Source organism: Melanotaenia boesemani, chromosome 21 (genome assembly GCF_017639745.1).
Source record: "Melanotaenia boesemani isolate fMelBoe1 chromosome 21, fMelBoe1.pri, whole genome shotgun sequence".
NCBI lineage: Eukaryota > Metazoa > Chordata > Actinopteri > Atheriniformes > Melanotaeniidae > Melanotaenia > Melanotaenia boesemani.
The window spans coordinates 20,783,512-20,795,873 of record NC_055702.1 but is presented as its reverse complement, the minus strand read 5'-3'; the positions used below and the strand labels follow the sequence as shown (position 1 = coordinate 20,795,873).

General features: G+C 39.1%; 1 protein-coding gene across 1 annotated transcript; it reads right to left on the bottom strand.

Annotated features, from left to right (window-relative positions):
* Positions 1–740: 740 nt before the first annotated feature.
* Positions 741–11,817, bottom strand: ubtd1b (ubiquitin domain containing 1b). Its single transcript, XM_041973957.1, has 4 exons — positions 11,045–11,817; positions 4,514–4,741; positions 3,478–3,635; positions 741–1,799 (listed from the first exon to the last, which is right to left on the bottom strand). Exons 1-4 carry the CDS (start codon positions 11,124–11,126, stop codon positions 1,530–1,532), a joined length of 738 nt encoding a protein of 245 aa, XP_041829891.1. The 5' UTR covers positions 11,127–11,817; the 3' UTR covers positions 741–1,529.
* Positions 11,818–12,362: the final 545 nt, after the last annotated feature.

Here is a 12,362-nt window from a genome sequence, read left to right as displayed (position 1 = left end):
TTCAAGTTTGCTTCCAATGATTAAGAGACACCCCTTTTAGAGCCGCTGGTAAAGGGAAAAAACTGTCAGAGTGAAAACTAGACTGATGTAAGTTTTAGTATCTCTGTGATGGGACTTCTGGAAAGTTGTGCGACAGGAGCAATGAGTGAAAACATCTGTTGAGCTGCAAATCTGCATGCAAATCTACAAAGAAAGCCTCAACATTCAACCTTTAATCTATTTTGGGATGTAACATTTTCACCATTTTCTTGAATTGTTGCTATGGCCACGTCTTAATAAAAACAGATAACAGATGGACTACATTTCCCATGATGCAAGTTCCCTGTTTATCTTCCATAATCTGCAAACCCAATGCCATGACTTCATAATGTAAGCTTCTTAATAAATATCAGACTCGCATGACATCGCTATGACAACAGAAATATCCCTGGATAAAGATGACTTCTTTAGCCAAAAAAGGCAATATGTACCTCTTTCAATAAGCAAGAAATCTGATCTTCATCTACATGATTTTAGACATCGAGACCAAAACAAACGTCCTGCAGGGGGCGCAGGTACAGCAATAGTTTTTATCCAAGTTACCAGACCACATCAAAAATAACATGCAAGCAGACACAGTGACTGAACTGATGATAGAAAAGGGCTTTGTGGCTCGCTGTTGGCGCTTATTTAGCAGTAAGGCAGCTGTTAAACACATTTTCCCAACAATATAAAGCATGACTGATTTATGCAAACTATTGCAGCCCAGTCTGACCTCCCATAGTTAACTAAAATACATCATAAGGTCAGATTGTTTTTGCCCACATTTATACTCTTTTTTTTTTTTGTACACAAGATTTAAGAAAGCATTAAAAAGGCAGCAGTTCTAGCTTAGATTGATGGGGATCTTTTATCGCATGAACCCTTTTTTGTCTTGTAGAAGGCACACAAACTACCACAGAAGTATATTAATATCCTTTAAAATGTGCAAAACAGCTCAGTTAATATTTCCTCAAAAAAAAAAAAAAAAAGGAGAAAAGAAAAAAGAAATTGTTCAGCATCACACGCTCTTTGATTTTTTCCCGTTTCCATGAAAAAAAAAACAAACGCAGAGTGGAAATGTGCATCTGAACAAACACAAACACCCCCTGCATTTCATCTGTTGGCACGGAGCATAAGTACAAGGGAAAAGGGCCAAAGGCAGAGTTTGCAGTTGTGATGGGCATCTGCTGTATGTGGATGCACACCAGCGAGATGAGCTCTCCTCTAAATATATATGGTCCAAAAGGGGTGAGGAGCTCCAGAGTTGTGCCATGAATGACATTGCATCCAATCCTCCTCCTCCTCCTCAAAAAAAAGATGAAACCACACTTAACATGTTAAATGTTAAAGAAAGCAGCACTTTTTAGTTTCTCCCTTGTGGTTTCGCTTCAAGTTGCAGCTCCAAAAATTAAATTTTCTTTCATTAACAGCAGCTGTTGTCAAAAAGAATAAGTTATCCAGCATTTGAGGGAGGAGGGTCTCTGCTCCTTCACCCTCTGTGCTCCCAGTTAGTCGGATGTGGGTGAGGTGGCAGTAACAGTCGGGGAGAGCTTGGAGCCTCGGAGGGCCTGCGGGTTGACGATGACCTGAATCACGAAGTCCTTCTGGATCTTAGTGTCCTGCAGCCGCGTTTTGTCTGTGAGCAGCTTACCGGAGAAGAACCAGCGCTGATGGTTCACGTCGATGTCCTCCTGGGTCTGCAGCTGCTTCTTCAGCTGCCCGATAGTGTCGGCCATGCTGGCACTGAGGCGCAGGTCCTTTCCTGTGGACAGTCGTACCTGCAGAGCCGTACAAAAGAAAATAATGAAGGTGGGTGAACTAATAAAGAGAGCGATTGAAAGGTCTTCAGGATTAAACAGATTGTAACCAGACATGACATCCAAAATGCTGTCTGGGGTTGTACTTGAAACATCGATGACTCATTCAAACAAGAAATGAGTGTTTGTTGAAACTTCTCGTCTGGCATCAAACCATCAAATAACCAAATTTAGAAATGTTTGTCTGATCTTACTGTCAGACTATTTCTGCTTACTACAAGTGTTCACACAGACATGAGACATTTTCATCCACTACATATATTTAAATAACCATGATTCTTTGTGGACACTGGGCTCCAGACTAGCTTTTTGCATTGGTTGCACTGTTGCGCGTCTCTTTAATTTGGGTGCACAAGCAAAAAACTGAGATGCACCAACATTTTGCAACCAGCATCGCTCGCAACACATTTTAATACATTTTAAGGATTTCTTTTTATGGTTATTTAAATTATTGTGAACAAAAAATAGGTTTAGAAAAATATTTCTTTATTTGAAGCACTAATGTTATATAGAAAAAAAGCATGATTTTAAAAAATTACACACAACTGTGTTTCATAGCAACTTGTCTGCCATATTGGCCCTATTTTAACTTAGACCAAAAAAACACATTAAACACTGTTACTAAACACACACACAAAGCATGCTGGGAAGTTCAACCCACACATCTTCAATGTACTACAAGTTTATGTCAGCTATTTTACCTTTTCTCCACCTTTGATTCAACTACATCACTTCTATATTCTGTGCAATTCTTCTTCTTTTTCATATTTATAGTGTGTTTGTCATTATTGGGACTAAAGGTGAAAGCATGCCACATATTTTTCTCATTTGTATATTTAAAAACAGGAGGCGACAAGGAGGTTCAGGTGGCACATGCAGCTGCGCTCAATTCCAAATTAGCTGGGATGTTATCAAGGAATAATGCAAAGGAACAGGTGAACAGATTCATACTAGGGCTGGGCGATATGAACCAAATCTTATATCTCGATATTTTTCACCTGAATCACGATATACGATATATATCTTTTTATTTATATATTTTTTTGGTCAAGTAACCAAAGAGACAGTTCTAATTTACAACCTTTGGTGCCAAATATACTTTTATTAAGGATCAGCAGCACATGTGCATTAAAACAGCTGACTGAAATTAAATATCTTTATATTAAATTAAATGCTCCTAAAACAAAATAAATTAAAAATACTTTTCAATGACCATAACAAAAATACAGCTGTGCAAAACGCAAAAGAAAAGATGCTTTTAACTCAAAACAAGCTATCTTGATATAAATGATATTCCCTCCTTCTATATTGCGTCTGATCAAGTCTCGATATATTTGAAAATCTGGATATACTGCCCAGCCCTAATTCATACATAGGGAGATTTTTGGGTGCACATACTTTTCCAGTTTTGGCCGTACGCCATCTTTCCGTATGAAAGCTACATAATCCTTTACATCAGGCCCCTGAACACATCACACCAGTTGTAAATTCTTTACCTCCCTTCCAGTCAGTCACAGAATAGATTTTTAAAACCCTACGGACCTATAAATAAGGAATTATGTTCCATATGTGCAGCACATGGATAACTATGTGTTTTTATAATGTGCTATATGAAAATGGATTGGACTGATCATGGTACCTTGAGCTGGAATTCTTTCTTGGGAGCTACGGGAGGTTCAGGACTGTCGCTGGGGTCGTCATCGCTGCGTTCTGAGATGAGATTCAGAGGGGGCGCCAGACAGTAGACAGGCAGGTGGTAGTGGTTCCCTAGTTCATCATAACATTCTGCCAGAGACCCTGTGGACGGATGTCAAAGAAAGCAGGACAGGATGTCATCTAAGCTCACAAGAGCAGAAATTTACTGTATAAACAAATATAAAAAAATACTTTGAATGGTGGATTTGATGTATACAAAAACAACTCTGGAAAATATATGGAATTGCCACTCTTGTAGGATGTTCATTTAGCTGGGCTAAACTAAAAAAAAGAATCATTTTGCCAACATCGAGCATTTCAGCCCCCATTGTCCATCAGTTTAATCTTTGTTTTATTGTACCTACACCAAACAAAACCTTCACAATTCATTAGTGAAATTTATTTTCGTCCAATCATCTACAAACCACAACACCCTCTCTTTCAGCCACTGTAACCTTGGTTTTTCTGGATGGAAATTAGCAATCTTTCCTCCTTCATTTTTACAAATATCTTCTATTATGTATTTTCAGGTGTAATGCTTTGAGTTTTTGTCCCGACACTTCCTTAGCCTGGCCTCTTGTTTTCCTTTTACAACCATCCCATTTTCCTTTTTCAGACACACCAGACCTGAAAACCCTAACTCTTGAAGGATAAGCACAATCCTTCCCATCGCTCCCACTGACAGACCTCTGGTTCGGACCTTGATACGACAGCTTGTGAAAGCTGAAAGAAAGGTGTGATTTAATTATTTTTCCTGTCTACTTCACAAAAGAGAGAAAAAAAATCACAATTATTTTGAAGAGATCGTATAAAATTGTTGGGGATATGTGTTCTCAAAGCTTTGAGTCACAGCTGGGATTTGAATGAACATCCTCCAAGAGTGGTGAATCCATACATGCTTTTGCTGGGTCTATCTTTTTTACCAATTCAAAAATGAGTAAGAACCGTGTGTTTTTCTTTTGTCTCATCCCCATTCTTACCATGTGGCAGTGTAATACTGGCTCCATCTACTATAGCCTGGGCCAGCTCATGGTCATTACACTCCAGGGCCACAGCAGCGGCTTTCAGAGCGTCCCAGATCTCCTTACGGCCCTCGAAGGCTGGCGCTGTGTCCCAAAATTCGTCTCGCTTGCTTCGTAGCTGGCCCTCCGTCATCGGGTAGTCGCTCTTCCACTTGGGCCGATCTTTTTTCAGAGGCTCGTTGCGTCCTGTGATCGGTGGACACAGAGTTTAAGTGCTGAACATAGATTTGACTGTAAATGTTTTTAAAGCATTCTGTGACTACTCCTTTATACGAGTCCCATTATCATGTGCAAATACGCACCACAGATTACAGATAAGACTGGTTTAGTGGCAACGTTGAGAGATGAAAGCCAAAATCTAATTCTGTGCTTTCATCTATTACAAGTCATAAACAGAACTGCCAGAAGAGAGAAATACTAGCTGTCACCAGAGACCGAGAATACCCCATCACACCCCAACGTGCCATTTGAATCTAAAATTAGGAGGTCATTCAGAGTTTGCAATATGCATGAAGGATGTGTCACTTATGTGGGTCTTTGTAACTTTACCGGTTTCTCAGCATTCAATATTAACACAAAGTGCACAGAAGCCAGGAAAGCAGTTGAAGGAGAGGGAACGCATCAGGGTCACATAAACACACAAAAAGTGGCATTTATTTGGCTATTCAACAATTACCACATCAGTTTTGTGTCAGTGCTCTTGAAACGTTCTTAAAAAAGACTTTTGTATAGCTGTTATGAAAAAAAAAAAAAGCATTGTCAGCTGTTTTAGTTACAGTGTTTAAACATCATCACTTCAAACTCTTAAAAATTAAGTACTAAATCTTCAAAACACAAGCTTTGGGATGTCGAATACTGAGTAATGGAGAGATGGAAAATAAACAAGAATTGAAGATGAGACAGCTCACATTCAACAGGCTGCATTTCTGTCAGACAAATTATTTATAGCCCAGACTGCTCACAAGTAATATGGAAGACGGGGGCTGGCAGAGGATTAGCATTTGGAGATGAGAAAATTCAAAGTGACACAAAGAGCTTCCTCACTTCCACTCAGCCTAGCTAGCAAAAATGGCTCCAATTATTACAACAAAATTACAGTCATATGTATAAATTAGGGGTGGGGTTGGGGGGGTTATATATATTTATTTCAGATTCATAGTGATGCAGACAATTGATGAACAAAATAAATTAAATTAAATTAAATTAACAAAACAAAAAATAAAATAAAATACTTTTCAAATGGCTGATGAAGCAAAAGGCAGGACTTGAAACTGCAGAAGTATAGTGAAATCCAACCTTCACCTTCTGCATTCAAAGCTAACGTGTGGAAATACTTCAGCTTCTGTGGGTGGCTTTGTTTGCTTGGAAAGTCCGGTTTATTTGGGAAGTCAGGATATGCAAAAGAACTCTAAAGTGGATCAAGGAAGCAAACTCTGATCTGTCTACAAACGTAGCTCTTAGTTCGCTTCAAGTGGATTAAATACAGGAAGTGGAATACAACACAAAGGCTTTGTGGGTTTCATGCAGGACATTGTGGGTAAACACAACTAATACACATGTAGGACAATAAAAAACTCTGTGAAAGCTCTGACAGAAACACGGTCAACCCAAGATCACGAATATTTGATGCAGCTCCATATTTTGATCTGATGTGGTGGAACAGAAGTTGTCCTGCATTAACCAATCGCTGAACAAGTTTTCTTCTTTGATGTTTGTTATAATAAATATGTAAAAAAAACAAAAAAAAAAAAAAACATGCACGTTTCCACTCAGAACGTAGAAGTAGTAGAGTGGTCAAAAAGAAAGAAAGAGAATCATTATTAATCCTTTTGAGCTGTAATCAAATTGAATCGTGAAGTACTTAAAGATTCTCATTCCCTAATATAAATGCATGTATAGTATGTTCCAGAAAAAGTGCTGGTTTCTACAATGTAATCAGACATCATTGAAAAAAAAGACCCAGCTTCCACCAAAGCCCCAAAGCCCTAAGTGATCACTGGTCACTAATAGACATTAATGGTTTGATGACTAAGGCTAGGTTCGCACTGCAGGGCGTAACGCTCAATTCGGATTTTTTGTGAAATCCGATTTTTTTGAGAGTCCGTTCACATTTCCAATTAAATGCGACTTGTATGTGATCTCCTGTATGAACCTTATTCGCACCAAAAGTGTCCCGCATGCGTAGAAGACACGACGACGTGACAGTGAGTGTGCGTGTGACGTCTTCGTGTTTGTGGAAGTAAACATGGACGTAACAGCAGAGCTTATGTTGCCATTTTTAATTTATTATCCAACCGTAGCCAGCACATTTTCAATGGCATCATTTTAAGGAGGAGATTTTAAAAGAGGAGAGCCAGATGCAGCGTGAACTTAGCCTAAATAATTGACTCATTATTCGCTGTCCATGGTCCTGGACTGTGATTTCAAAAAACAAACTACAAATTTAAATGTCAGAGTAGATTGAAGTCCTAGTGACAATTTCTGATCAGAGTTCAACTATTTTAGTTTAGTTTTTAGTTTAGTTATTTTAGTTTTAGCTTTGACTAATACATGCTCCATTACCTAAGAAGTCTTTTTAGTTTAAAGTTATTGCCAAAGGAGAATCAGCTCACTGAGCATGCTCAGAATGATCAAAACACAGGGCCTGAAATTCATTTTTCAAAATGGGGGGCAATTCCCCCCTTACATGCATCACAGAGGGGGGATTTATACACACTGGGGGGAATATTACAGATGATCTTAACTACAGGTCTTGCGGTGTCCTACTCGTACCTCAGATTAATGAAGCTACCATTTGTCGTCTCTTCCTCCTTTCTTAGTCGTCATCCCAGATAAATCTCTCATCTCATCTTCATGCTCACTTATCAGTCGACTTAATTTTATTCATTGCTGTAATTTGTTGACTCTTTCAGCTGAAACGGTGTAATATCTCCCAGTGCTTTATTGTGTCCTCTATTTAATCTCTGTCCATTTGATAAGAATTCCAGTAAAATCAAACTGATCTTGAGGATGATCAAGCTCTGAAATGAGCATCAGGCTGGTGAGGTTTGTGTTATTCAGTTATTTTGTTTTTTTTTATCCGTCTTTGTGCTGAATCAATTTTCACACAATTTCAGAGTTTATCTGATTATTATCTGTGTATCTTAATGTGTTACTGATGGTGGATTCATTCAATATTTAGTTAATGATGTCTTCCACATGTTAATAATGTGTGGCCATGGGATAACATTTTTATGTCAGTTTAGACGGGCTAGGTAGTTTAGTGCTATAAAGCTATGATGTTTTAAGAAACCTGTTAATTTCCTCTTCAAACTGTAAGCATGGCTCCGTTTTCTTTACAGCTGCTGTGTTAGATATGCTGAGCCAGTTAGCCTGAAACTTTTATTTGAGCTGCTTGGTAATGTTACCGGTGCTACGACATCACTGACACCAGCATCGCTACCAACGCTGATCTTTTCTTCCGATGTTTTTCCCTTCAAACGATGTGAGGTTAGATCTGCATTTAAACCAGCCACCTGTGAATGGATCGTCTTATCGGCGGGAAATCCACCGACAACGTTTGGTTTACCAACGGGAGCAGAGGGAACTTGGAGCTTAGAGAAACGGATAACATTTTCTGCATTATAAGAGCTAGGTTTGCGGGAATCGATATGTGCGGTTCTCACAATCCCGCTGTGAATTTCAGGCCCTGGAAAGTATTCCGATATGTTATTAATGTGGATATTATCCCCACTTACTGTTAATGTTTTTAAAGACTTATGTGTTCTAGTATGGACAGAAATATTTTGGAAAACAAAATCTGCAACAACACAGGTAGGAAGAAAGAGAAATATCCGATAAAAATAATGAAAATCAGTGTAGTTGAGGTCAGCGTATCCTGCTATTTTGACATCATTAAAACAAGCAAAAGAAAGGTTTAATTTTGGGATCATGCTGCAGTACTTGAATACTGACTCTTTTGTCCTGAGGACAGTTAACTGACACATTCAGTTTAATATGTTAATACAATAATTATTACTTCTCCAGAAAATGCACCACATTCACTCAAGCAGAAAGAGTCAGTAACACTTCTATGTCTTCCATCTATACCACTTTCACATTTTAAGCATACCTTTCGCTCAATTTAGATTCCTTAAAAAAGGCAAACAGTGAGCTAAACTGTGTTTAAAAGAAAACACGGACGAAAACCACTCGCTAAAAATGTTTTGGCTAGAAGATAAAGTTGCCACAAACATCAGAGAACTTTATGGGCAGAAACAAAGTTGATGGGAATAATTGTGGCTTCATGTTTGTGTATGGACAGTGGGCAGTTACAAGGGAAGTGATAAAAAAAAAACTGCTTTGCTGAACACAGACACACAAAGTACTGCACTGCACACAGATGACGCAATATTACGCTGTTTGTCTCCTGCTGGTCTCATAAAATGTGATGAGGAAGCTATGAAATGTGTTGTATTTATCAGTTCATTTAAAGAAAAGCATCATAAACAATCAAATATGAAGCCTCAGGGATGTAAGGTCGCAAACAAACCAAACTAAAACATCCCAAAAGCAACAGGTGGCTGTAAAAGGCTTTAATCTATGTTAACACACTCACACATAGTTTTGACATGAGGAAATGAATGATGTGAGGTGCTGCTCTGTGTTTCAACAGAGAACAGATAGGAAGTCCCCTCTTTATCCTGCCAGTCAATGTTTCTTGAGAGCAGAAAACCCCCCACATGCAGTCAAACACATGCAGGACACATTGTTATTGTAGTAGGTAATCTTATAACAATTGTACCTTCAGTTTCTGCAGCTACAGATAAAGTCAACTTTCACACTTTAAAGAAGCAGTTGTACTCCACTACATGGCAAAACGCGAGATTGAAAAGTTGAACAATACCAAATGAAACCACCAGTTGTTCTCACAAGGCTGCCTGTCAGTATGAAGGTGTGTGAGGCAGAGCTGACTGAGTCCCAAAAAAAGGGGGCCAATAAAATGGCAGGGCATGATGGGACTTGCTCTTTTTGATTGGAACATGGCCTAGGAGGGGAGCGTGGATACCAATCAGGGGCAGGGCAGGAGGCTACCATGAGCCACTGCCAAAAAACCAGAAGTATGCTGCAGAAGGCAGCCTTAACATTGAATAGACACTTTGGAATTTAACATAATGTGCCTTGGATCAGCTTGAATTGGAAAAACGTCATCATCACTGATGCAAATTAGAGCATTTCGTGCAGGAAAAGACTGAAAAAATGTGTAAGCACACATTAGAATTTAATCTTTTCTACAGCAGTCAGAATTAATTTTTTGGATTGACTAACTTTAGCCACAACATTCATAAATGAGCAAGTCTGTTCAGCCTCTAATTATCCAATAAAGAAAAAGGGATTTAAGTCCCAGAATCTACAATAAAACATCAGAATAAACATCACAGACGCTCTTTTCTGAAGTTATGTAGAAACTCACAGTTTTTGCCAGCTCGACCGTGAGGCGCCTGTGTGTTCTGTTTAGATTGGCTGTAAACATTTACGCTTGCTAAGAGTCAAAGCAACAATCCAGATACTATCTGTCATTTTCACACTCAAGTGGAAAAAGAACAAAATAGGACAGCTGACCGGTGTTTATCGTTGAAGGAAGGTTATCTTTTGGGAAGGTGTGTAAGCAATGAACATGACGTCAAGTCCCTGATGTGAAAAATCTGCATATCAGCAACTTTGGAAGCATCATCTTTGCTGCTTTGTTGATAGTCTGTAAATCCTTTTGAAAAAAAAAATAGATCTAAGGGATCTAAGTCTGACAAACAGCTTCAGGAAATGTTTGATGGTGATCGTAACAACTATAAGACGCAGCATGGGTGCATAAATTTATATAACTTTTTCACAATCTGTGTCCCTAGGAAAGAAGCCAATTTCAGAAAGCACTGAGTAATCGGTTTGGGAATCCTTGATATTCCACAGGCTTCTTCAACTTTTCTTGCAGCTTAAGATTAACCATAATGTCCTATTTGGTCTCTAACAACACACTCACTGCACAATTACTGTTTTTAATATACCAATTTACCCAACAAACGTGCTAACTGTGGGATTTGTAGTAGTTTTGAGACTTGTTACAATGGCACAAGCACAGATTTTTCATGTATTAAGGAAATAAGGCTGAAGCTTCCTTTACATGCCTCTCGGTAAAAATGATCAACACAGGGCAGATGTAACGCTGATCCACACACACACGCATTTCAGAAACCAGAGTGAAAGACCTGAATACACTAAATCTGTATATATGTTTATACTTGATGTGCAAACATGAACGGAGCTGATTGGATATCAGGTACCAAATAACACCTGCCTTTGTCAAAGCCAACGTGAATCCAATCAACTGAAAAAAAGGAGAAGCCACAGAGAGATTCAGCAACTCTGGTGCTTAGGATTAAAAGCAAAAAAGCTTCAAGAGGAAAAGTTATAAAATCATTTAATGATGCAACCTTTAAGCCAGACACTCCAGCCTACCTCCTCGTCCTCCGTTCCTGGACGATCCCCGGCTCTGTGTGTCGTCCCAGCCATCCCAGTATCTCCCCACACATCCTCCCATGGTCAGAGGGCTGCCGACTGTCTCCACGGGTCTTACTAGCTAAGCATGGGGGCCCATCATGGTTGAGGACGATGAACTAGGTCTGTTGAGGGAGATGGGTAGCAGGTACAACGTCGCACGCCTGATTTGTCATCCGTAACCACAATGAGGATATACAGTGAAAATGTTAAATAGCGCCCAGTTGATCTGTACTATGAATATTGCGCCTGGGTGATCGTCTTCTTCGCTTAAGAGCAAATTGGTTTACCACAACCCCCCACAAGATTCAAAGCCCGTGGCCCGCACCAACCCCGCGTCTTTGATAGTCCAGCTATATTTTTTTAATCTTATAGTATACCGCAACTTGCACGTGTCTGTTACCTAACTTGCCTGTTAAGTTGTGTTAGTTGTACATGCGTTTGTCCAACATTCCCAACAGCGCACACTTTTCTCGCTAACAAGCTAACTTGGCTAACAAGCTAGCTACCACAATGTCAGTAAACACAAACTTCCGCGTACTCTAAAATCCGCGTTGGCTCGCGTACAAAGCCAGGTAAGTGGTTGTGGTTTCGCCTAGGCTTCGGTGCAACGAGGTTCTTCAATATCTTAACACTGACTCCATATCCGTTTTCTTTAAAGACCCGAAACCGTACTTCCCCCCATACTGGTAAAAAGGTGACTAAAAGCGGTGAGCTAGCGCCGCCAAACTTTTTCTTTACGCATGCGCACAGGCACTAACGCAGGTGAGTTCTCATACGTCAGGACCAGGACTAAACATAACCATCCTATCGCACAATTATTTACATCCAACAGCGGTGTTACTAAATACAACAATTACCTTTTTCGTCTCATCAAAGATATAGAGGTTTCGGCCAAATTTAGTTATGGATAGTAATTTTTTCTTAATTTTCTTTTAATAAAGTAGTTTTGAATGAGCTCCAACTCATCCAGCAACAGTAAAGTCATGCTTATATTAGTGCGTGCATAGTATAGAACAGTTGAATGATTATTCCAGAGGACATCTTTTTTCGATGTATATTTATATATTATTAACTTAAGCAGATTTTCTTCATTCTACTTGCAGTTGTATAATCATTTCACATCCAAGACTTTTACTTGAAACAGGATTCTTTGACAATTTATTTATTTGACACAATTAATATGATGCCACAAAGAACAGCTTTTAAGAATTTATGTCAGTCTCTTGGAATTCCGACAGTACCTGAATGCAACACATAAAAAAAAACTAAAACAAAT

Excerpts from the sequence above, each read along its gene's own strand:
- ubtd1b (XM_041973957.1), bottom strand. The coding sequence starts at position 11,126 with ATGGGAGGATGTGTGGGGAGATACTGGGATGGCTGGGACGACACACAG. Across the intron at positions 4,742-11,044 it reads CAGGAACGGAGGACGAGGAG|GACGCAACGAGCCTCTGAAA; the intron begins GTAGGCTGGAGT and ends CACCGATCACAG. Across the intron at positions 3,636-4,513 it reads CAGTATTACACTGCCACATG|GGTCTCTGGCAGAATGTTAT; the intron begins GTAAGAATGGGG and ends ATCCGTCCACAG.